Here is a 26,395-nt window from a genome sequence, read left to right on the forward strand (position 1 = left end):
GACAGTAAGTCTGGCCGGTCTGAGGGTGCCCACGGTTGGCCGACCGTGAGATGCCACAGATCCGGGAACCACGACCTCCTCGGCCAGTCTGGGACTACGAGGATGGCGCGGCGGCAAGCGGAGCTAAGCTTGCGTAGCACTCTGGGCAACAGTGCCAGAGGTGGAAACACATAGGGTAGCTGGAACTGCGACCAATCCTGAACTAAGGCGCCTGCCGCCAGAGCTCTTTGCTCATGAGACCGCGCCGTGAAAATCGGGACCTTGTTGTTGTGTCGAGACGCCATTAGGTCGACGTCCGGCATCCCCCAGCGGCTACAGATTTCCTGACACCATTCTGGGTGCAGAGGCCATTCCCCTGCGTCCATACCCAGGCGACTGAGGAAGTCTGCTTCCCAATTTCCTACGCCCGGGATGTGAACTGCGGATATGGTGGATGCTCTGTCCCCCACCCACATCAGAATCCGCCGGATTGCCAGGTAGGCTTGGCGATGCGTGTTCCGCCTTGGTGGGCGATGTCTGCCACCGCTGTGGAATTGTCCGACTGAATTCGGATCTGTTTTCCTTCCAGCCACTGCTGAAAGGCTTGCAGGGCAAGATACACTGCCCAGATTTCCAAAACATTGATCTGAAGGACGGACTCCATGACCGTCTGAGAAGGGAAACGTTCCTGTCTAGGGACGTCGACTCCTCAACCCATTGGCAAAGCATGTCCAATTGAAGTGGACGCAGATGAAACTGCGCGAAAGTGACTGCCTCTGCATGAGACGTCTTAAGGGGTGTGACTGGCCTTGAAGGAGAGACTGCACCCCCGTCTGTAGTGAACGCTGCTTGTCCAGCGGAAGGTTCACTACCGCTGAGAGAGTGTGAAACTCAATGCTCAGATATGTCGGCGATTGGGTCGGTGCCCGATGCAACCTTGAAAAGTTGATGATCCACCCGAAACTCTGGAGAGTCTCCAGCGCCACGTTCAGGCTGCGTTGGCATGCCTCTTGAGAGGGTGCCTTGACAAGTGGATCGTCCCAGTAAGGATCACAGAGTGACCCTGAGAGTGCAGGACTGCTCCCACTGCTGCCCTGAACTTGGTGAAAACCCGTAGGGCTGTCGCCAGACTGAAGGGCAGGGCTACGCACTGAAGATACTCGTCTTCAATGACGAAAACGTAGCACACGCTGGTGCTCTGGAGCAATCGGCACGTGGAGATAGGCATCCTGATGTCTATTGATGCTAGGAAATCTCCTTGCGACATTGAGGCAATGACGGAGCGGAGGGTTACATCCGGAACCGCCTGGCCTTCACGTGCTTGGTGAGCAGTGTTAGGTCCAGAACGGAACGGAAAGAGCCACCCCTTTTTTGGCACCCCAATCAGATTGGAGGAAAAAAACGTGTCTTGTTCCTGAAGAGGAACAGTGATTACCACTTCTTCTGCCTGCAGAGGAGCGACGGCTCGGTGGGGGGAGGGGGGGGAGAATGAAGAATCGCGTCGGAGGACGAGAACAGAGTTCTATCCTGTAGACGTGAGACAAAATGTCTCTCACCCACCGGTCTGTGACCTGTGGCAGTTAAATGTCCCCAAGCGGGAGATTCTGCCACCAACCGCGGATGCGGAAAGAGAGAGCTGACAGTCATGAGGAGACCGCCTTGGTAGCGGTTCCTCCTGCTGCCTTCCTTGGGCGTGATTGAGCCCGGCCGGAATCTGAGCCCCTCTGAGCCTTTTGAGCCCTTTTGGGCGAGGACAATTGGGACCTGCCCGAGCCTGGGAAGGACCAACCTCGACTGTCCCTCCAGGACAGCATTACTAGGGTAAGTCTCAATGCAGACATTGCGAGGTTAAGGACACCACCTGCGGCACAGATGTACATGTGCTCAAGACCAGCTGCGCAAGCGCCGCTGAAATAGGTAAGAGTGCCCATACGGCTGCGAATGCCGGAGCAACCGACACGCTGACAGCTTCACAGACAGACTTCAACCAGAGGTCCATCTGTCTGTCAATGGTATCTTTAAGTGAAGTCCCATCTTCACTGCCACTATGGATCTAGCCGCAAGCCTGGGGATTGGGGGATCCACCTTTGGACCCTGGGTCTAGCGCTTCACCACGTCAGGTGAAAGGGATAACGTGTATCGTTAAAACGTTTGGAGAAAACGCTTATCTGGTAAGCGTGGTGTTTCTGAACTGCTTCTCTGAAGTCAGCGCCAGAAAAAAACTCAATATACACTTGAGATACTGAAAGAGGGATTTATCCTGCTGTGAAGCTGACCCCTCCCCTGGAGGAGTTGAGGGGGAAATACCCAACTTTCAATTGATGGACGCTATAAGATTATTCACTATAGCGTCACCATCCGGTGCATCCGGATTGAGAGCGGTCTCAAGATCAGAGTCGTGCACCGCTACGTCTGCCTCATGATACAGAGAGTACCCCTGTGGTGACCCTGACCAGTGATGAAGTCGAGGGCCATTCCCATGGAGCTCGCTTAGGCCGTCTGGGACTGTCGTCCGTGTCAGAGCCTGCACCCTGGGATGCATGGGACCCTCCTGGAACCCTGATTTATTCCCAATCAGGGTGGCCAGGGGCATTGAATCAACCTTGGCCAAGGTCTATCTGGACTGCAAAGTCTGTAAGATATTAGTCATAATCACAGACAATAAAGCAGCGGAAACTGCAACTCCATCCCTGTCCATGGACAGGGATCACAGGTGGTCTTTTGGCTACCTGTAGCGGAGACCCCGGTTGAGCAATTGCAGATACTGGGGGCCCTGGAACCGTATCACATGCAGTACAAGCAGCATAGAAAGCCTGTGCCTTGGCACCCCTGCTTTTTTGCTGTTGTTGTCTAGCCATCTAGGAGCATTAGCTAAGAATAGCGACCTTACAGTGAATGCATACAAGCATGAAGTACAAATAAACACTTCAGCACATGTAGTACAAGCAGCCTAGAAAGCTTGTGCCTTAGCACCTTTGCTTTTCTGCTGCTGTTGTCTAGTTATTCAGGAGCATTAGCGAAGAATAGCTACATACAGCGAATGTATAGCATACAAGCATGAAGATAAACACTGCAGCACATGCAATCCAAGCAGCCTTGAAAGCTTGTGTCTTAGCACCCTTGCTGTTTGCTGCCGCTGGCTAGCCATCTAGGCGGGTAGACAGCCAAGAATAGCCATTACAGTGCCATGTATAGTCTGTGCTTTAGCACCGCTGCTTATTAGCTGGTGTTTCTAGGCCTGCATCCTGAATAGCGACTTTACAAAAAGTACAGCAGGACACTTCGGCATTAGTGGGTCAGCACTGCAGCTGCCGCTTACCGCCCGCACAAAAGCAGGTGTGTGGCGCCTCCTGTGACTACTAGCTCAGCGCTTGTCTCCGTTTTCCCGCTCTGCGTGCCGGAATGGCTGCCGGCGTCCAGAGAAGAGGGGCGGGCCGAGGGCGTGCCCGAGACAAGAGCGGGAACCCGGCGTCCCACTGAGTCTAGTGAAGGGGGCTGGAGAATGCAAAGCAGACTCCAGCTCCCTGCGCTGACTTACTGTACAGCGTCCCGCCCCTTCCCTGACTGGCAGGGCTGGGGGCGGGAACGAAAGGAAAACTAGGCCGCAAAGCCGGGGACTCGAGTAATAAGCGCGGCCGTCCTATGTGCATGGCCGGCGCGGAAGTCCCCGGCGCACCACAAGTCCCAGCCGCGCCACAGTGTAACACCCAGCAGCGGCCGGCGCGGCCGTTTCCAATACATAAATTCACTCAGCAAAGCTGCAGTGAATAATAGCACAAGCGCTCTGCGCTGTTGTCCCCGGCGCACTAGCACTCCCAGCAATGCTGGTGTGTGTGTGCGCGCTTGCCCGGGGACACAGAGTACCTTAATGTCGCAGGGCCCTGTCCCTGAGGATACTCAGCTCCAAATCCAGCAGGTTCTCTGGGTCTGTGGATGGAGCCCGGTCTCAGTGCCTGGAGACCGGTAAGATCCCACTTCACCCAGAGCCCCATCAGGGGGATGGGGAAGGAAAGCAGCATGTGGGCTCCAGCCTTCGTACCAGCAATAGGTACCTCAACCTTACAGACCACAAGTGGGGTAAGAAGGGAGCATGCTGGGGGCCCTATATGGGCCCACTTTTCTTCCATCCGACATAGTCAGCAGCTACTGCTGACTAAACAGTGGAGCTATGCGTGGATGTCTGACCTCCTTCGCACAAAGCAGAAAACTGGTGAGCCAGTGATCCCACTGGGGGTGTATAGCCAGAAGGGGAGGGGCCTTACACTTTTTAGTGTAATGCTTTGTGTGGCCTCCGGAGGCAGTAGCTATACACCCAATCGTCTGGGTCTCCCAATGGAGCGCCGAAGAAAAACATTTTTCCTGGTGAGTGCTTCTGTTGCCCTAGTTTCGTCTACAAGAATTTACTATTGTGTCTAATTGTCCTGTTCACATATACCTGTGCAGTGGGTCTAGGTGCCTCATATATTTTTGTGTTTTTTGCATTTTTGTTGTTTTTATGCAACTTTGTATTACATGGGGAGATTGTATATTTATGGTCACTGGCTGTGCAGCTTTGTCTTTTAACTGCTTTTAATCTTGATCTAATAAAGGTTCGCTATTTCTTTATATTGGGTTGTGCTCATTCATGTGCAACGTCTTTCCCTTCCTGTCTTACCTGTTTACATGTTGCACTTGTAGCACCCCTATTGGTATTATTCTTCTATTGTGGTGCACTCCCCATCTCTATCAAACATCATCAGCGAGCGAGACATTACGAGCAATGCTCCACGCCTCCTCCGCTCTGATTGGTGTCACACCAGGGTGTATGCTATGGACAATTATACGCCTCTATTGTTGCCGGATTCGTTGGGAGGAATGCTGTGCGACTGTGTCCACACGACCGCCTTGGTCAAAATGTATCGCTCAATGGACATAGTGTTGTTTGTGAGATGGGTACGTGTGACCGCTACAAAACGACCCATGAGCGATCTCAGCAAATCGTAGCAACGATCTGGGCATGTCACATAGCTAACGAGATCGCTAGCGATATTGTTGCGTGTAAGAGGCCTTTAGTCTCAATGGGAACTTGCTCTGAAAATCCGAACAACTGTGTTACTCTGATATTACAAAGGGCATTTTAGGAGTGCGGTACTCATAAGATCCTTATTTTATCAGAAAAACATTCAAAAAGGATAATACAACCATTCCTTTATGGATTTTCAAAGTAAGTACACCAGCATAAACAATACATAGGGGTCTATTTAAAGAGGTGATCCACTACACAATACAGTGGCCACATAGCGATGTAAAACTCAAAGAAGGCTTTTCTCAAATACCTTGTGTAGCACATTCTGCCTGTGAGTGGCACTATGGCGGTCTGCACAACCCATCATGTGACCCCCGGGCTCCATGACCTCTGGGATCCGGTGATGTCACGTCAACTTCCAGTTGACCCGACATCACCAAGGCCGGCCCCAGGCTTCCTGAGTGATGGGCTGTGGGCGGAGTTTCCCTGGTCGTCACAGCCCAGCATCTCCCTGCTCTCTCCTTCGGTCCAGAGTGCCACAGGAGTGATACTCGGCTGTGACAAGCAACGAAACTCTGCCCACAGCCCAGTCACTCAGGGAGACTCCAGCCCGCCTCAGTGATGTCGGGTCAACTGGAAGTTGGTCTGGAGGGCATGGGGGACCTGTCAGGTTCATTTTAATACTGTAGAACAGTTAGTTTTTGGTACAAAAAAAATTTACAGTACTGTATCCGATGTAAAGGCATCCTGACCCGATCACCTGAATAAGCTCTGTCCATTCACCTATATGACAGAGTTCAGCTATAAAGCCAGTGATACTGTATTCTAATGCAGACGTGTATTCACAGTATCAGTACAAGATAAAGAAGTACATGGCCTCACTGTACCTGACAATTAATACATAAGGTTGGAAACATCCACAGTGAAGATAAGCGAATGGAATAAATATGCAAGACGATTACAGTAATTACCGAGGTAGATGGTACAGGACGACCTCCGCTCCTGGGCTACTCGAGGCTTTTGCATGATGTCTTAGAAACAGAACATAAAGCTGTCCATATCTGAAAATATAAAAAACAGCAATATACATGCAGTGTATGTACAGAAAACATTATGGACACTGTACCAACTATCTCATGATCTTGCCTCCATTTCTATAGGCAATGAAGGGAAGAAAGGTCATTTTGCAATTTAAAAGGGGGTCATCCACTACTTTGACAACCCCTTTTCATTCCCCTTTTTTACCCCTATAAAAATAAATAAGCTTATACTCACCTCCGATGCGACTGTTGTTCCAGTGTGATCTAAAGACATGCTCCCGGGCTCAAGTGACATTATGACACGCAGGACCCGAATCCCATCAGCGCCGGCTTCCTTCTCCTTGCCATCAGACGTTTGAGCAAAAAGTGAGCGCAGCGCTCACATCCTGCTTAACACTAGAAGTCCCAGGAATTTCGAACTCCATAGGGTTTCAATGGTAGAAATGTTAAATGACCCCTCTCTGGGACTTCTAGTGTTAAATGTCTGACAGCAGGGAGAAGGAAGCCAGCGCTGATGGGTCACGTGGCCCATGTGTCATGTTACATAGGCCCAGAGAATGCGGCTTTAGACGTCACTGGAACCATGGTTATACCGGAGGGGAGTATAGCCTTATTTATTTTTACTGGGGAAAACAAGGGGAATGAAAAGGGGCTGTCCAAGTAGTGGACAACCACTTTAATGATGAAGCAGAGAAGAGGGGATCAGTCATCAGAACATGATGTACTATTTAGCAAAGTAAACATTTACCAGGTCCAAAACAAAGAAAAAAAGAATTTTGTTTACTTACCGTAAATTCTTTTTCTTATAGTTCCGACATGGGAGACCCAAACCATGGGTGTATAGCTTCTGCCTCCGGAGGACACACAAAGTACTACACTCAAACGTGTAGCTCCTCCCTCCGGGCTATATACACCCCCTGGATGACAATCTAACCAGTTCAGTGCAAAAGCTGAAGGAGGACATCCACCCATAAGTAGAGATAGAGTAAAACTCGGAAAGACCGGAACTCTGTCTACTAACAACAGCCGGTGAAACACACGGAACAAAAAACTGCCAACAGGCAACAGGGAGGGTGCTGGGTCTCCCATGTCGGAACTATAAGAAAAAGAATTTACGGTAAGTAAACAAAATTCTCTTTTTCTTCATCGTTCCTTATGGGAGACCCAAACCATGGGACGTTCCAAAGCAGTCCATGGGTGGGAAATAAACCAAACTGAGAAGTAGGCAAAACCTAACTTCACAAATGGGCGACAGCCGCTGAAGAACGCATCTGCCCAAGCTCGCATCTGCCGAAGCATGAGCATGCACTTGGTAGTGCTTCGAAAAAGTGTGCAGACTGGACCACGTGGCAGCCTGACAAACCTGCTGAGCCGTAGCCTGGTGCCTGAAAGCCCAGGAGGCACCGACAGCTCTGGTTGAGTGCGCCTTAATCCCTGGCGGAGGAGGCACCTGAGAACACTGGTAGGCATCGGTGATAGCCGACCTGATCCAACGAGCTAGGGTCGGTTTAGAAGCAGCGAGACCCTTGCGCTGACCAGTGGTTAGCACAAAAAGTGAGGTGCACCGCCTAAAAACGGCGGTGCGTGACACATAGATTCGGAGCGCCCGCACCAAATCTAAGGAATGCAACGCCTTCTCAAAGCGATGCACAGGGGCCGGACAAAGAGAAGGCAATGAAATGTCCTGGTTAAGGTGGAAAGGAGACACCACCTTAGGGAGAAAGTCCGGAGTCGGCCGAAGAACCACCTTGTCTTGGTGAAACACCAAAAAGGGGGATTCCGAAGAGAGCGCAGCCAAATCAGAAACTCTCCTGAGAGAAGTTATGGCTACTAGAAAAACAACTTTCTGTGAAAGTCTAAACAAAGGAACCTCCCTGAGAGGCTCAAAGGGGGGTTTCTGTAAGGCCGTGAGGACCAGATTAAGGTCCCAGGGATCCAAGGGCCGCCGGTAAGGAGGAATGATGTGAGATGCGCCCTGCATGAAGGTGCGCACCTGAGCCAGTCGGGCGATACGCCGCTGGAACAATACCGACAGAGCCGACACCTGTCCCTTGAGGGAATTGAGGGACAGTCCTAGCTGTAGACCGGACTGTAGAAAAGACAGGATGGTCGGCAAGGAGAACGGCCAAGGGGCATGGCCGGAAGAGCGACACCAGGACAGGAAAATCCTCCAAGTCCTGTGGTAAATCTTGGCCGAGGAAGACTTCCGAGCCTGAGTCATAGTGGAGATGACCTCAGAGGGAATGCCTGAAGCCATCAGGATCCAGGACTCAAGAGCCACGCCGTCAATCTGAGAGCCGCAGAATTCTGGCGGAAGAACGGACCTTGAGAGAGAAGGTCTGGGCGGTCCGGGAGGTGCCACGGCACCCCTACGGACAGACGGAGCAGGTCTGGGTACCAAGCTCGCCTGGGCCAGTCTGGAGCAATAATTATGACTCGACGGCCCTCCATTCCAATCTTGCGCAGAACCCTGGGCAAGAGAGCTAGAGGGGGAAACACATAGGCCAGACGGAACTGAGACCAATCTTGAACCAGTGCGTCCGCTGCGAAGGCCTGAGGATCGTGGGAGCGAGCAATGTAAACCGGAACCTTGTTGTTGTGCCGGGATGCCATTAGATCCACTTCCGGAGTGCCCCACTTGCGGCAGATTGATCTGAACACTGACGGATGCAGGGCCCACTCGCCGCTGTCCACGGTTTGACGGCTGAGATAATCGGCCTCCCAGTTTTCCACGCCTGGGATGTGGACTGCAGATATGGTGGCCTTGGAGTCCTCCATCCACTGGAGGATTCGTTGAACCTCCAACATCGCCAGACGGCTGTGAGTCCCGCCCTGGTGATTGATGTAGGCAACCGCTGTCGCGTTGTCCGACTGAACTCGAATGTGCCTGCCCGCCAACAGGTGGTGAAAGGCTAGGAGAGCTAGAAACACAGCTCTGATCTCCAGCACATTGATCGAGAGGGCTGATTCGGACGGAGTCCAAGTGCCCTGTGCTCGGTGATGGAGAAATACTGCTCCCCAACCGGAGAGGCTGGCATCCGTGGTGAGGATCACCCAGGACGGAGTCAGGAAGGAGCGTCCCTGAGACAGAGAGAGGGGCCGAAGCCACCACTGAAGGGAGCTCCTGGTCTGTGACGACAGAACCACCATCCTGTGCAAGGAAGAAATTTGCTTGTCCCAACAGCGGAGAATGTCCAGCTGCAGGGGACGCAGATGGAACTGGGCAAAGGGAACCGCTTCCATTGATGCCACCATCTGACCTAGCACCTGCATGAGGTGTCTGATGGAATGACGGCGGTGCCTCAGCAGAGAGCGCACCGCCAGACGAAGGGACTGCTGTTTGACTAAGGGCAACTTGACAAGTGCCGGCAGAGTCTCGAATTGCATCCCTAGGTAAAGAAGCACCTGGGTCGGGGTCAGAGTGGACTTGGGCAGGTTGACAAGCCACCCGAACTGAACGAGCGTGGCGAGCGTGAGTGAGACACTCCGCTGGCAGTCTGTACTGGATGAGGCCTTGACTAGAAGGTCGTCCAGGTAAGGAATCACTGCCAACCCCTGGAGGTGCAGAACCGCAACCACTGCTGCCATGACCTTGGTGAATACTCGAGGGGCCGTGGCTAAGCCGAAGGGGAGAGCCACGAATTGGAAATGTTCCTCTCCGATTGCAAAGCGTAGCCAACGCTGGTGTGAAACCGCAATAGGCACATGCAGATAGGCATCTCTGATGTCGATGGATGCCAGAAAATCTCCTTGGGTCATTGAGGCAATGACCAATCTCAGAGATTCCATGCGAAAGTGCCGCACCTGAACATGCTTGTTGAGAAGCTTGAGATCCAGGATGGGCCGGAAGGAACCGTCCTTCTTGGGAACTAGAAAGAGGTTTGAGTAGAAACCGCTGAACCGTTCCCGGGCGGGAACCGGAACAATTACACCGTTGGCCTGCAGGGATGCCACGGCCTGAGAGTAGGCGGCGGCCTTGGAGCAGGGGGGGGGGGGGGGGGGGTGGACAGAAAAAATCTGTTTGGCGGGCTGGAAGAAAATTCTATCCTGTAGCCGTGGGAGATGATATCTCGCACCCACTGATCGGAGACGTGTTGAAACCACACGTCGCCAAAGTGGGAGAGCCTGCCACCGACCAAGGACGTTGCTGGCGCAGCCAGATAGTCAAGAGGAGGCTGCCTTAGTGGCAGCGGCTCCTCCGGTCTTTTGAGGACGCGGCTTCGCGCGCCAGTTGGGTTTACGATCCTTGGCTGCGGTAGTGGACGAGGTCGAGGGCTTAGAGGATGACCAGTTAGAGGAACGAAAGGAACGAAACCTCGATTGGTTCCTACCCTGGACAGGTTTCCTGGCTTTAGTTTGTGGCAAGGAAGTACTCTTCCCGCCAGTAGCTTCCTTAATTATTTCATCCAGTTGTTCACCAAACAGCCAGGACCCAGAAAAAGGGAGACTCGCAAGGAACTTCTTAGAGGAAGCGTCTGCTTTCCACTCTCGAAGCCACAAGATCCTGCGGATCGCGAGGGAGTTAGCGGAGGCCACCGCCGTGCGGTGAGAAGCCTCTAGGATGGCAGACATGGCGTAGGATGAAAAAGCCGAAGCTTGAGAAGTTAAGGCATCCATCTCAGGCATAGAGTCCCTGGTGAGGGAGTGTATCTCTGCCAGAGAGGCAGAGACTGCCTTAAGAGCCCACACTGCCGCAAAAGACGGGGAGAACGAGGCTCCTGCCGCCTCATATACAGACTTGGCCAGAAGGTCAACCTGGCGGTCAGTGGGATCCTTAAGAGAAGTGCCATCAGCCACAGCTACGACTGTGCGGGCTGAGATTCTGGACACTGGAGGGTCTACCTTTGGAGACTGGGCCCATTCCTTAACCACCTCTGGTGGAAAAGGAAAACGGTCATCAGAACTACGCTTCGGAAAACGTTTGTCAGGACAGGCCCTGGGCTTGTTAACAGTGGTCCGAAAACTGGAGTGGTTAAAAAACATACTCTTAGCTCTCTTAGGTGAGGTAAACTGGTGTATCTCTACCAGAGAGGCTTGTTCCTCTGACTCTGGTGGATTGAGGTTCAGTACGGAGTTAATGGATGCAATCAAGTCACTAACATCCGCATCACCCTCAGACACGTCAATGGGGTACATAGAGGTAGCGTCTGAGCCCACAGTAAACGAATCCTCCTCGCCCTGCACCTCGGCTCGTGAATCAGAGCCGTGGGACGAGGAAGGAGAAGGGTCCCTGTGTCTCCGTTTAGGGGGACGGGGTCCTAGGACATGCTCTGAGAGCTCTGCAGAACTCGGAGCAGCAGAGGCACCCTGAGAAGGGGGCTGATGCATGGTCAGCAGTGTCCGGGACAGCTGCCCCATGGAGTCGGCAAAAGACTGGGAAATAGCTTGGGAAAAGGATGCTACCCAAGCCGGGGGTTCAGCCACCGGGGCCGGAGCAGCCGGAGGGACCCCTGAGGAGGCTCCAGGCTGAGACACAACCATGTTAGCACAGGCATCACAATGTGGGTATGTGCTTGGCTCTGGCAGAATGCGCTTACATGCAGTGCATATAGCGTACATGTTTGCAGCCTTGCTCCGGGTGACAGACATGCTGCTGAGGTGGAAGCTCTGCAGCAAGAATACACTCGTATAGAATGTCCTGAGAGTGTATAATAAAGCCCACAACCAGAGGTTGTGGCTTACCAGCCCGCTCTCTGTGTGCCCTCCGGATTCCACAGCTCGGACCCCCAGTACAGCGTCAGCCTTCCAGGAAAGCAGCAGATTCAGCAGCCAGCGCCGATCAGTGTGATAAACGCTGAGAAAATGGCGCTGGGAGGAGGAGGGGGGGCGGAGATTAGCCCAAGAGCGGGAAACCGGAGGGCTAAGGAGAGATGCAGGGGAGGGAAACATCTCCTCAGAGAGGAGTGTCCTCCCCTTTGCTGGATGGCCGGTGGGCGGCGCCAGTCTATTCCCCTGCATGAATGACATGCAGAGGAAGATGAAACCGAAACTAGGCCCAAACAGAAGCCGGGGCCTAGATTTTAACATGCGGCCGACGAGCAGGCACCGTCGGCGCGGTTCTCAGGGGAAACCCCCAGAACCGGCCGGAATTTACAGTAAACATAAAAAACATACTTTCCCCCTAATAAAAGTACCCGGGACCCCTGAAAAACGTCTCAATACTTAGCTTTTGAGACGCAGGGCCAGTCCCTGAGGGGGGTTAAACGCTCCTTCCAGCAGGAACCAGACAGGGCTGCGGATGGAGACCGGTCTTCTGCAAGCAGAGAGGACCGTGATGGCTCCCACTTCAACCCAGAGCCTCTCAGAGGATGTGAAGGAGCGCGGCATGTGAAGGCTCCAGCCTTGTAAAGTCAACCTTAACAGCACCGCCGACACAGAGGGGTGAGAAGGGACATGCCGGGAGTCCAGACTGGACCCGCTTTTCTTCCAAATCTTTAAAATCAAAAAATGAAAAAAAAAAAAAAAAAAAAAAAATCAGAGAATGCATGTGTGTGTGTGACCTCCTGAAACACAAAGCATTGAACTGGTTAGATTGTCATCCAGGGGGTGTATATAGCCCGGAGGGAGGAGCTACACGTTTGAGTGTAGTACTTTGTCTGTCCTCCGGAGGCAGAAGCTATACACCCATGGTTTGGGTCTCCCATAAGGAACGATGAAGAAAGAGACCAATGAGGCCACTTTCATTTTTACTGAGCCAGACAGTCACCTTGGATATGGGGGTGCTGTAATAACAATTGTAGGAGGCATTTGACCGCCATCAATTACAAGCACTGAATGTCCACAACAAGGCTCTCACTGTTAGTCTCAGGAAATGTAGGACATCCAGCAAAACAAATGAAAAGGACTATAAAAACATAGTTTTTAATAAATTATTTTAGTAGGTACTAAGAAATAATATTTTTTAGTCCTTTTCATTGGGGTTGCCAGATGTCTTCTGCCTTCTTCCTGACTGTTTTCACCCGGGAGCCGGCCTGTGGTCTCTGTCTGTGCACCGCACCCTTAGCAGATTGCAAGATACCTGGGCAGGGTGAGATGATGTAATAACTCTTTTTGCAAGGGTCTCAACAAAAAAAAAAAGCAAACTTATAATGAGGAATTTAAGTGTTAATAATGATTAATAAGATTAATGATTAATGATTAATAATTAATAATGATAAGCAAGCAGAAAGTGGGGACACATCTCAGATTTTCTCAGGGTACAGTTGTGGCACCTTCTCATTTTCTTGATACTTACATAGTCGCCATTGCTATATCTCTCTCAGAAATCTTCGCCACCTTGGCAGCAGACGCCGGTAGCTCGATTTCAAACTTTGTCATTTTTGCCATTGTTCCGCTCTGATTAAAACAGGAAAAAGTCAATTATCTCCCAGTGGATTTATTACATTGTACGGCTGCTACAATAACACTTCATTACACTAAGGAGGAAGGTGTCAGAGGGAAGCTTTCACACCAGGTTTGCTTGAGGCTGCATTGCTGTCTAATTTACACCTTGTCGTGGTGCGATGACACTACACTTTATTTTATTTTTTTTTTTATCAAAATCAGTGTGTACCAAGTACTCAATGATATTTTTAAGTACCATTACTTTTTACATCAGGGTATATGCTTATTTAGTTTCTTAGTTTTTGTCTGTTAAAAATGGCAAGAGTAAACATGTTTTATGTAACAAATTATACTCTGTCTTATGTCTTTGGTTTTTCCTTGTTGTTTTTGGGGTGTGGTCGCCTCTCCTGGTGCCCGATATTTACTTTATGTAGCTTGCGATGGCGGGCTGTCCATACAGTTGGACCCGGACCTTCTCTGCCCCTATCTACAATGATGTCATTTGAGACAAGGTGAGGCTTTCATATTAGATTCGGGACAGCCCTGATTGGGGTACACCTTGCTGCAGTACGATGAATTTACGCTTTTTTTTTCCATCACAAACAGTGTGTACTAATTACCCCATGTTATTTGAGCTATTACTTCTTACAGCAGGGTATGTGCTCATTTTGTTTCTATAGTACGTATCGCTGTATTTTCCACTTAACTGACCAATGTGTCACACAAAAAGATGATTAATTCAGAACATTTTTAGATGCAACTTCTTTCCAGAGCATTTTTCCCAATATTTAAAGTCATAATCAACGAGTCTGGATTAAACCTTATTTTCATAGCTGACCACATTAGATTACACCCACTTTTTACTAGTGGCAACAGCGGTGTAAAATAGAAAACAGTCACACATTCCTTAACAAAAGTGCAACAAAATAAGCTAAAAGGTCCTGTCACCTCTGCGTCCTCACACCGCCCCTCGTCACTTGTCCCAAGACACTCCCTACCCAAACTTTCAGGTGCTGAGGGAGTAGGTTAAACTAACCTCTGCTCCCAACCCTCCTCCATTCATTTGCAGGTCCGAGGAAAAATAGATGGTGACCACGTCACCAGGTGTCCCGGCGTGCACGGGACCTCGGGCGCAGTGGGCGGCGTCCTGAGGGATGATTTGAAGCATGGGGGACGGCGTAAGATACAGCAACGGACGCCACACGGCCCACCCCCATGGATGATTTACAAGATTTTCAAACCGAAAGGTACACAGTTTTATAAAGTATTTATTTTGGTTTAAAAGGGGGCACAAAAAGTATAGAAACCTTCCTAGAATGCAGCCCAGGAGCTGCAGAGGGGGAAACTTTTAGATTGAAAGCCAAATTTCTGATGACAGGTTCCCTTTAATCTAAAGTGTTAGTCAAAAGAGGAGCACCTGATCCCAGCAGCCCATGAGTGTGAGAGCCTGTGGAGCGTTGCACTCCTCAAAAGCAGACTTGAAAAAACTCCTTTAACCCCTTCAGCCCCCGGGCACTTTCCGTTTTTGCTTTTTGCTCCTTTTCTTCCGAGAGCCGTAACTTTTTTATTTTTCTGTCAATCTTGCCATATGAGGGCTTGTTTTTAGCGGAACGAGTTGTACTTTTAAATGAAACCATAGGTTTTACCATATAGTGTACTGGAAAACAGCAAAAAAATTCCAAGTGTGGAAAAACTGCAAAAAAAAGTGTGATGGCACAATAGTTTTTGGGATGTTTTATTCACGGTGTTCACTATATGGTAAAACTGATGTGTGGGTGTGATGCCTGAGGTCGGTGCGAGTTTGTAGACACCAAACATGTATAGGTTTACTTGTATCTAAGGGGTTAAAAAAAAATTCACAAGCTTGTCCAATAAAAGTGGCGCACGTTTTGTAGCGTTCTTATTTTTTGGGATCTATGGCTCAGTGACTGCTTATTTTTTGCATCTCGAGCTAACATTTTTAATGGTACCATTTTTGCGCAGATGCTACGTTTTGATCGCCTGTTATTGCATTTTGCGTAAAACATGCGGCGACTAAAAAACGTAATTTTGGCGTTTGGATTTTTTTTGCCACTACGCCGTTTACCAGATTAATTGATTTTATATTTTGATAGATTTCTGAACGCGGCGATACCAAATATGTGTATGTTTATTTTTTAACCCTTTAATTTTCAATGGGGTGAAAGGGGGGTGATTTGAACTTTTAGGTTTTTTTGTTTTTTTATTTTTTAAAACTTTTTTTTTACTTTTTTTTATTTTACTAGTTCCCCTAGGGCGCTATAGCGATCAGCAATCCGATCGCTCTTATCTATCTGCTGATCACAGCTATACAGCTGTAAACAGGAGATACAGTCACTTCCTGTTTTCCTCTGCTCTGAGCCGAGGGAAAACAAAAGTGAAACATCATAGCTGCAGGCGTCATCACATGACCCTGTACTACAATGGCAACCACCGAAAGTCACGTTATCACTCACGTGACTTCCGGTGGGGGCGGTAAGTAAAAATCATGGCCGCGCGCATATAGATCTCGCTGCCAGACTTTGGCAGCGAGATTTAAGGGGTTAAATGTTGCGAGTGGAAGCGATTCCACTCGCAACATGCAGGCACACGTCAGCTGTTGAAAACAGCTGATATGTGTGCCGACCGCCGCCTGCCGCGTCAGGGGGCGGGGCTTAACCTGACACGCTCCATGACGGATAGATCCGTCCAAGGTCGTAAAGGGGTTAAATGCTGCTGTCAAGTGTGAGAGCATCATTTAACAAGGACTTAAAATGGACATGGCGAATGTCAGTAGTCATGGCCATTGGTAAAACAATCGAGGGGTGTGCCAATCGATCGCCGTGGCAGGCAGGCTTTCTGAACAGAGCTACAATCATAGTAGATCATCAATATCGCAACGCACCGCAATAATATAATGGAGATGGATGTGGCAGCTGAAGAGAAATAACATCCTGCCAAGAATACACCTTGTGGATCTCAAGATATGAATTCCAAGCCATTACTTAAAGTTTTATGCTCGTTTCAATTAATCACGTTTCTACAAGTACAGTACAAGAAAATAAATCTGGGTTCAAGCATACAGTCATGGCCAAAAGTATTGGCACCCTTAAAATTATTCCAGAAAATTAAGTATTACTACCAGAAAATCATTGCAATTACACATCTTGTTATATGTGTATTTCCTTTGTGTACTGGAACAAGAGAAGAAAAGAAAAAGAAAACAAATTGGACATAATTTGACAAAATGTAAAAAAAATGCACCGGATTAAAAATTGTTGGCATTATCAACTTAATATTTGGTTGCACACCCTTTGGAATAAATAACTGCAATCAATCTCTTCCTATAACTATCCAATAGTTTCTTACACCTCTCAAATGGAATTTAGGACGCCTCTTCCATTGAAAACTGCTCCAAGTCTCTCATATTTGAAGGTGCCTTCTCCCAACAGCAATTTTTAGATGTCTTTAAGATCTGGCCACTTCAGAACTCTCCTGCGCTTTTGTTACAGCCATTTCTGGGGGTTTCTTGAAGTATGTTTAGGGTCATTGTCCTGCTGGAAAACCCATGACCTAAGACTAGTAACTATTCATGTTCGAATTAATCGTAACTAGTCCCAAAGTACTATTCCAGTATTCGTCATGAATAACGAACCTAATGCAAGTCAATGGGGAAACTGCATTTTTCTTGCCGTGACGAATATTGGAATAGTACTCGCTATTCAGTATACATTATCTAAACACTCTCTACGTAGGACGCAAACCCAGCTTTCTGATACTGGGTACAACCCAAAATCCTTTGATAATCTTCAGATTTCATGATGCCAGAGTGACTGAGTGCCAGAGGCAGCAAAACAACCCCAAAACATATTTGAACCTCCACCATATTTAACTGTAGGTCCTGTGTTCTTTTCTTTGTAGGCCTCATTCACTTTTCAGTAAACAGTAGAATAATGCTTTACCAAAAAGTTCTGTCTTGGTCTCATTTGTCCACAGGTCTCTTTCCCAGAAGGATTTTGGTTTACTCATGTACATTTTGGCAAACTGCAGTCCAGCTTTTTTATATCTCTGTGTCAGCAGTCGGCTCCTCCTAGCTCTCCTGCCATAGCGTATCATTTCATTCAAATGTCGATGGATACTTTGTGCTGACACTGATGCACCCTGAGCCTGCAGAGGTTGAATTTATTTGGAACCTGATTGGGGATGCTTATCCACCATGCAGACTATCATGCGTTGCAACCTTTCATCAATTTTTCTCTCCTGTCCACATCCAGATCAATTAGCTACAGTGCCATGGATTGTAAATATCTTGATTATGTTACAAGCTGTGGACAAAGTAACATCAAGATCTCTGGAGATGGACTTGCAACCTTGAGATTGTTAATATTTTTCAACAATTATTGTTCTCAAGCAGTTCTCTTCTCTTTCTGTTCTCCAAATAGGAAAGGGTTCTTTACAGTTTGAGCAGTCAGACTGTGGAATACCCTACCACAAGAGGTAGTAATTGCAGACACTAACAGCTTTTAAAAAAGTGCTGAATGATTTCCTCAGTACACACAACATTGTTGGTTATAAGTGACTAAAGGGCGCTTTACACATTGCGATATCGGTACCGATATCGCCAGCGTGCGTACCCGCCCCCATCGGTTGTGCGACACGGGCAAATCTCTGCCCGTGTCGCACAAAATCGCCTGGACCCCTCACACGGTCTTACCTTCCCTGCGACGTCGCTGTGACCGGCGAACTTTCCTTTCTAAGGGGGCGGTTCGTTCAGCGTCACAGCGACGTCACAGCAGTGTCACTGAACCGCCGCCCAGTAGAAGCGGAGGGGCGGAGATGAGCGGGGCATAACATCCCGCCCACCTCCTTCCTTCCGCATTGTGGCCGGGACGCAGGTAAGGAGAGGTTCCTCGTTCCTGCGGTGTCACATGGAGCGATGTGTGCTGCCGCAGGGACGAGGATCAACTTCGTTACTGTTGCAGTAACGATATTTGAGAATGGACCCCCATGTCACCGATGAGCGATTTTGCGACGATGCAAAAATCGCTCATAGGTGTCACACGCAACGGCATCGCTAAAGCGGCCGGATGTGCGTCACCAATTCCGTGACCCCAACGAGATCGCTTGAGCAATGTCGTAGCGTGTAAAGCCCGCTTTAGGGATAAAATGTAGAACTGGTGGAAGAAGGTTGAACTAGATGGACTTAGGACTTTTTTTCAACCTATGTAACAATGTAACACGCTTAGTGTGACACACGCTAAGATTGAGTCATCTTCTCGCCTTTTCATCTAGTTTTAGGTGTGATTTTTATATTGCTCACACTGTTTCTTGCCCCAGGTGAGTAGAATGTGCATCAGCTGCTTGAAACAATGTTCTTTAACCACAATTTTGGAAAAGTGGCAACAATTTTATCCGGCCCATTTGGGGGCTGTGAAATTATGTCCAATTTGTCTTTTTTATCCCTCAGATTTTTTGTATCGTACCAATACACACAAAACAAGTAAAGATGTCTTTGACAAAACATGTGTAAATGCAAGCTTTTTCTGGGAGAAATACTTCATTTTCTGTAATAATTTCAAGAGCCATGACTGCACATGCTAGATCAGCAGGGGTTACGTAGGGAGGTGTAATTTAGTTTTTTATTGTATAAACATGAGTCAGTAAAATTTGTAATAAAATCACAAAAAAGGAAAAAAAAAAAAAAAAAAAAAAAAAAAAAAGGGGGGGGGGGCAAAAATATGTAAATACGTTCTCTATTATGCACTGAGCCAAGAGCAGAAAACATAGCTGTTGGGGGGAATACACAGCCTGGTATATGACATTAACAGCTCCAGAAGTCATTTCAACCTTTATGAATGGAGTCACACATCACAGTCTTTCATAGTCAAGGAAAGGATATTCGATCAGAGGGTCCGGGCTCACCCTGAAATGAAACGGCTGCAGGACATTGCAGAGGTTAGCAGTGGACAGCAGGATCACACAGCTCTCCGGACAATACATGTACCAGTTTACATTGATGCTCTGACTCTTCAGCAGCTTTAGGGAACGCTTCTCCGCAAGAACCTGAAACAAACTGAACACTGATGACAAATGAAAAGTAGAGGAGCCAACACAACGCTACAAAACATTTTCTGGGATGATTTTTGTTTTCTTTAAAATTACCTAAAAGCATCCACACATTTATCATGACAGAGGAGAACTGGATTGCAGAGTGATTTTTCAGGCCTACTATATTGATAAGTCATCAATATCAGAATACAGGGGACCTAAGACCCCTCCACTGCTCAGCAGTTACCAGGTATAATAAATAGTGGCTATTCATTTTAAAGAAATATTTTTCTATGTAACCTGAGAGACAGAGACCCTGATTCCAATGATGTGTCACTTGCTGGTCTGCATGCTGTCATTTTGATACAATGTAAAAAAAAAAAGCCAGTGAAGCACATTAGCCTGGATTGATCTGGAGCTTAAAGTAACATCACTGCCGAGTACGGAAGCAGCCATAATATTGTAGAAAAAAATCCTGGTCCACGGATCTAAACCCTTTATCTTTATTGGTAAGCTAACAAAAACATGTTTACATACAAGACTAATTACTTCAGTTAAAACACGAACGCGTTTCTGGTGCAGATCGCGCCTTTACTTAATTTTGATACAATCCCTGTTTTCTCTGCTGCAGAACTAGCAGTGCTCAGAATGCTTAGCATTGTGTAACCCCACCCACCCCACTGATTAGCAGTTTTCTGTAAACTGTGTAAAATGAGTGGTGACGGTGAGGTTACATAGAACAGTTGATTAGGAGGCACCAAGAAACCGAATCCTGTAGTGCTAATCTTTTGCTGTTTCAATGCAAAGTGTTTTATAAGCAGCTCACAGCCCAGTAATATACATCACTGGAATCGGGGTCTCCGTTCATGCATCATACTGCTCTTGGATTACATAGCGAAAATATGCTCTCAGATTGCTTTTAATAGAAGTTGATCTGCAGTACCTAGGAATGGTGACTACTGTGAATGGAGCTGTGCCATTTGGCTCCATTCACCTTTACAACAGGCTGCTGCCAGAGATGAAAACAGCAGATCGGTGAGAATGCTGGCTGTTGAGAGGATCCGTTGTAAGCCATTGGTAAGCCTGGTAATGCTCTTCAAAAGCCAGCTCCCTTTTTTTTTTAACCTCCAAAGAAAAACCATTTACGAACTTACAAAATTTGATCCACTTTTTGCCAAGAAGTAAAAGGATTCTTACAAGATCACGCTACCTGCGACATGGCACCTATGGATGAGCACAGACGTACCTGATAGAACTCAATTCCTTGGTCTGTTATGAACACTATTTCTGTAGCACTCGTCCAGCAGAAGCCCAGAATCCGCGCATTTTTGGTCTTGAGAAAAAAAAGAAGGGAATTTTGTTTACTTACCGTAAATTCCTTTTCTTCTAGCTCCAATTGGGAGACCCAGACAATTGGGTGTATAGCTATTGCCTCTGGAGGCCACACAAAGTATTACACTTAAAAGTGTAAGGCCCCTCCCCTTCTGGCTATACACCCCCAGTGGGATCACTGGCTCACCAGTTTTAGTGCCAAAGCAAGAAGGAGGAAAGCCAATAACTGGTTTAAAGACCAATTCAATCCGAGGAAACATCGGAGAACTGAACCATACTACATGAACAACATGTGTACCCGAAAAAACAGAAAAAACCCCGAGAAAACAGGGCGGGTGCTGGGTCTCCCAATTGGAGCTAGAAGAAAAGGAATTTACGGTAAGTAAACAAAATTCCCTTCTTCTTTTTCGCTCCTAATTGGGAGACCCAGACAATTGGGACGTCCAAAAGCAGTCCCTGGGTGGGTAAAAGAATACCTCGTGATAGGGCCGTTAAACAGCCCTTCCCTACAGGTGGGCAATCGCCGCCTGAAGGACTTATCTACGTAGGCTGGCGTCTGCCAACGCGTAGGTATGCAGCTGAAAATGCTTGGTAAAAGTATGCAGACTCAATCAGGTAGATGCCTGACACCCCTGCTGAGCCGTAGCCTGGTGCTGTAATGCCTAGGATGTACCCACGGCTCTGGTAGAATGGGCCTTCAGCCTTGAGAGAACCAGAAGCCCAGAAGAACTGTAGGTTTCAAGAATTGGTTTCTCGATCCCCCGAACCAGGGTGGATTCAGAAGCTTGCGACTGTTTACGCCGACCAGCGACAAGGACAAAGAGTGCATCCGGGTGGCGCAGGAGCGCCATGCGGGAAGTAGAACCTGAGTGCTCTCACCAGAACCAACAGATGCAAATCCTTCTGAAATTGATGGACTGGACAAGGGCACAAAGAAGGTGAGGTGATATCCTGATTGATATGAAAGAGGGATACCACCGTAGGGAGAAATTCCGGAATCGGACGCAGAACTACCCTGTCCTGGTGAAGGACCAGGAAGGGAGCTTTGTATGAGAGCGTTGCTAGCTCGGAAACTCTCCCAAGAGACGAGACCGTTACTAGAAGGCCACTTCCCGAGAAAGCGGGAAGGGAGACCTCTTTCAAAGGCTCGAAAGGCGGCGTCTGGAGAGCAATTAGAACCTTGTTCAGATCCCAGGGCTCTGACGGCCGCCTGTACGGAGTGCTGAGAAGACAAACTCCCCGTAGGAACGTGCGTACCTGAGGAAGTCGTTTCTGAAAAAATACAGATAGCGCTGAGACTTGTCCCTGAAGGGAACTGAGCGACAACCCTTTTTCCAACCTAGATTGCAGGAAAGAAGGAAACATGGACGATGCAACCGGCCAGGGAGAAACACCCTGCGCCGAGCACTGAGATAAGAATATCTTCCACGTCCTGTGGTCAATCTTGGCGGACGTTGGTATGCTAGCCTGTCTCATGGTGGCAACCACGTCCTGAGGTAACCCTGACGACACTAGGTTCCAGGACTCAATGCCACACCATCAGGTTGAGGGCCTTAGAATTCAAATGGAAGAATGGCCCTTGAGACAGCCAGTCTGATTGGTCTGGTAGTGCCCCCGGTTAGCCTACCGTGAGGCACCACAGAACCGGGAACCACAACACCCTCGGCTAATCTGTAGCGACGAGGATGGCGCGGCCGCAGTCGGTCCTGATGTAACGCAGCACTCTGGGCAACAATGCTAGAGGTGGCACATAAGGTAGCTGGAACTGCGACCAATGCTGAACTAAGGCGTCTGCCGCCAGAGCTCGATGATTGTGAAACCGTGCCATGAAGCTGGCACATTGTTGTTGTGCCGTGACGCCATTAGATCGACGTCCGGCCTCTGTCAGCGGCGCCAGATCTCCTGAAACCCGTCCGGGTGAAGAGACCATACTCTTTCGGCCACACCCCGGCGGCTTAGGAAGTCAGCTTCCTAGTTTTTCACGCCTGGGATGTGAACTGTGGATATGGTGGATACCGTGTCTTCCACCCATATCAGAACCTGCCGGACTTCCTGGAAGGCTTGTCGGTTGCGCGTTCTTCCTTGGTGGTTGATGTATGCCACCGCTGTGGAGTTGTCCGACAGAAGTCGGATTTGCTTGCTTTCCAGCTGCTGTTGGAAGGTTTGTAGGGCAAGATACACTGCTCTGTGTTCAAGAACATTGATCTGAAGGGTGGACTGTTGTTGAGTCCACGTACCCTTAGCGCTGTGGTGGAGAAAAAACTGTTCCCCACTCTGATCGACTCGCGTCTGTCGTAACCATCGCCCAGGATGGGGATAGGAAGGACCTTCCTTTTGACCATGAGGTGGGAAGAAGCCACCACCGTAGAGATTCCTTGGCCGCCTGAGAAAGAAAGCCGACTCTGTTAAGGGAGGTCGACTTCCCGTACCATTGGCGGAGAATGTCACATTGTAGCGGACGCAGATGAAACTGCGCGAAAAGAACTGCCTCTAGTGCTACCATCTTACGTAGGAAGTGCATGAGGCGTCTCAATGTGTGCGACTGGTTCTTAAAGAAGAGATTGCAACCCGTAGTGAATGCTGTTTGTCTAGCGGAAGCTTTACTATCGCTGAGAGAGTATGAAACTCCATGTCTAGATATGTTAGCGATAGGGTCGGGGTCGGATCTGACTTTAAGAAGTTGATGATCCACCCAAAACTCTAGAGAGTCTCCAGCGCAACGTTCGGGCAGTGTCGGCATGTTTCCTAAGAGAGTGCCTTGACAAGTAGATCGTCTAAATATGGGATCACAGAGTGACCCTGAGAGTGCAGGACTGTGACTACTGCTGCCCTGACCTTGGCGAAGACCAGTGGGACTGTCGCTAGCCGGAAGGTAGAGCTACGAACAGAAGGCGTTCGTCTCCTATAACGAAGCGTAGAAACGCTAGTGCTCTGGATCAAACGGCACGTGTGGATAAGCATCCTTGATGCCTCATGATGCTAGGAAATCTCCTTAGGACACTGAGGCGATGACATGGCGGAGGGATTCCATCCGGAACAGCCTGGTGTCCACGAGCTTGCTGAGCAGTTTTAGATCTATAACGGGACGGAACGGCCCGTTGTTATAGGCACCGCAAATAATTTGGGGTAAAAACCGTGACCTTGTTCCTGAAGAGGAACCGGGGTCATCACTCTTTCTGCCTATAGAGTTCACCCTGTTTGCAGAAGAGCAGCGGCTCGGCCGGGAGGTGGAGAAGTTCTGAAGAATCGAGTTGGAGGACGAGAAGTGAGCTCTATCCTGTACCCGTGAGACAGAATGTCTCACACCCAACGGTCATTGACCTATGGCAGCTAAATATCGCCAAGGCGGGAGAGCCTGCTACCGACCGAGGATGCGGAGAGAGGAGGCCGCAAGTCATGAGGAAGCCGCCTTGGAAGCGGGTTTTCAGACTGTCTCTTTTTTGGGCGTGACTGAGCCCTCCAAGAATCTGAGCTCCTCTGATCCTTTTGAGTCCACATTGGACGAGGAAAAATGGGACCTGGCCGAGCCTCGCAAAGACCGAAACCCCGACTGTCTCCTGCTCTGTTGGGGTTTGTTGTGTCCTGGCTGAGGAAAGGATGAATCCTTACCCCTGGACTGTTTAATGGTTACATCCCAACAGTCACCAAACAGTCGGTCAGCAGAAAAAGGCAACTGGTTAAGCACCCTTTTTTGGAAGCAGAATGTGCCTTCCTCAGGCTCTGCTTAAAAACACGGAGTAGCGGAGGCTACTGCCGCACGGTTCGCAGAGTCTAGGGCAACCTGACTCGCGTAAGAAAACAAATGCAGACATTTGAGAGGTTAAGGATGCCACTTGCGGCACAGATGTACGTGTAACCGTGTCAATCTGTGTAAGACAAGCTGAAATAGCTTGGAGTGCCCCAAGGGTGAGAATGCTGGAGCCAACGGTGCGCCGACAGCCTCATAGATGGATTTAGACCAGAGATCCCTCTGTCTGTCAGTGGCATCTTTAAGTGCAGTTCCATCTCCCACTGCAACTATGGATCTAGCTACAAGCCTGGAGATTGGAGGATGCCGCTTGGGACACTGGGTCCAATCCTTGACCACGTCAGTGGGCAGGGATAACGTGTATCCTAAGCCGTTTGGAGAAGCGCATATCTGGATAAGTGTGGTGTTCCTGGACTGCCTCTCTGAAGGCAGAGTGGTCCAGAAAAATACGTGAAACTGACTCCTCCACTGGAGGAGCTGGGAGAGAAATAACCAACATTCTATTGATGGACGCTATAAGATTATTCACTATGGCGTCACCATCAGGTGTATCCAGATTGAGAGCCGTCTCAGGATCAGAATCCTGAGCAGGTACCCCCGCCTTATCACACAGAGAGTCCTTTTGCTGGGACCCTGATGAAACCGAGGGCCGCTCAGTGAGCCCGCTTAGGCTGTCTGGGACTGACGTCTGTGCAGAGCCGTGACTCTGGGATGCGTGTGACATTCCCGGAGCTGTTAGTTGTTCACACTGAGGGGGGCCATGGATCAATGATTTAACAGTGCCCATGTTGTGAGAGACATGTCCGGACTGCTAGGCTTCTAGTATCATAGCCATAGTGTCAGAAAATCTGTCAGTAAATACTGCAGACACCGTCCTCATCCTCTGGCCATTAGCAGAGACTCCGGCTACAATGGGGGTCTATGTAACCTGCCGGCCGTATAGCCATACATGCTGTACCGGCTGCAAAGAAAAACATGAGGTTCTGCACCTTTGTTTTACCAGAGAATATGCTGATAACTCCTCCGCATAATCCAGGAGGGTATATACAACGTGCGACCAAACAGTGCAATGTATATAGTAGAAGCATATCTATAAGTGCACTTCTGCACTAGTGGGGTTAGCACCACAGGTGCTGCTTAACGCCTGTTGCAGCGATTGTGTGACTATCAGAATGCCAGGGTCTTCCACACTTGTCTCTGTATTGTACAGAAAACTGACACTAATGGCTGCCGGCGTCCTGTATAGAGAAGGAAGCCGTGGGCGTGCCTGAGAAAGTGCGGGAATCCGGTTTCACAGTGCACACAGTGAGAGGGGTGGAGTATGCAAAACATACTCCAGCTCTCAGCGCTGCTGTGCTATGCAGCATCACGCCCCTACCCTGATGTCAGGGCTGTGGGCAGTAACGAAGGGAGACTAGGCCCAGAAGCCGGGGACTCGAGTTAATAAGCGCGGCCGGCATATCAGTGCTGGCCGGCGCGGAAGTCCCCGGCGCACCACAACTCCCAGCGGCGCCTTAAATAAAAACGGCAGCGGCGTTAGCGCGGTAGTCACCCAATACACTAACACACCCAGCAACGCTGTGGTGTGCGATGGCACTAGTGCGGACAGCGCCGCTGTCTCTGGCGCACTAACACACCCAGCAGTGCTGCCGTGTGTCTGCGCGGTCCCCACAGGGACACCGAGTACCTCCATGTAGCAGGGCCATGTCCCTGAAGATACTCCGCTCCATGTCCAGCAGTACCAGGGGCTGTGGATGGAGCACGGCCTCAGTGCCTGGAGACCGATAGAATCCCACTTCACCCAGAGCCCTGTAAAAAGGGATGGGGAAGGAAGCAGCATGTGGGCTCCAGCCTCCGTACCCGCAATGGGTACCTCAACCTTAACAAACACCTCCGACATGAAGTGGGGTGAGAAGGGAGCAT

General features: G+C 49.3%; 1 protein-coding gene across 2 annotated transcripts in view; it reads right to left on the bottom strand.

Annotated features, from left to right (window-relative positions):
- Window positions 1-26,395, bottom strand: part of RMC1 (regulator of MON1-CCZ1) — a 78,859-nt gene that overhangs the window by 46,847 nt on the left and 5,617 nt on the right. Inside the window, exons 5-8 of one of the 2 annotated variants that reach the window (XM_075353349.1) lie at window positions 20,639-20,725; window positions 19,267-19,407; window positions 13,259-13,359; window positions 5,956-6,045 (exon numbers count right to left, since the gene is read on the bottom strand). In XM_075353349.1, the coding sequence (XP_075209464.1) occupies window positions 5,956-6,045; window positions 13,259-13,359; window positions 19,267-19,407; window positions 20,639-20,725 (419 nt within the window). The remainder of the gene's footprint in view (window positions 1-5,955; window positions 6,046-13,258; window positions 13,360-19,266; window positions 19,408-20,638; window positions 20,726-26,395) is intronic. The other variant, XM_075353350.1, reaches the window with a different exon arrangement.

This window comes from Anomaloglossus baeobatrachus, chromosome 6 (assembly GCF_048569485.1).
Source record: "Anomaloglossus baeobatrachus isolate aAnoBae1 chromosome 6, aAnoBae1.hap1, whole genome shotgun sequence".
Taxonomy (NCBI): domain Eukaryota; kingdom Metazoa; phylum Chordata; class Amphibia; order Anura; family Aromobatidae; genus Anomaloglossus; species Anomaloglossus baeobatrachus.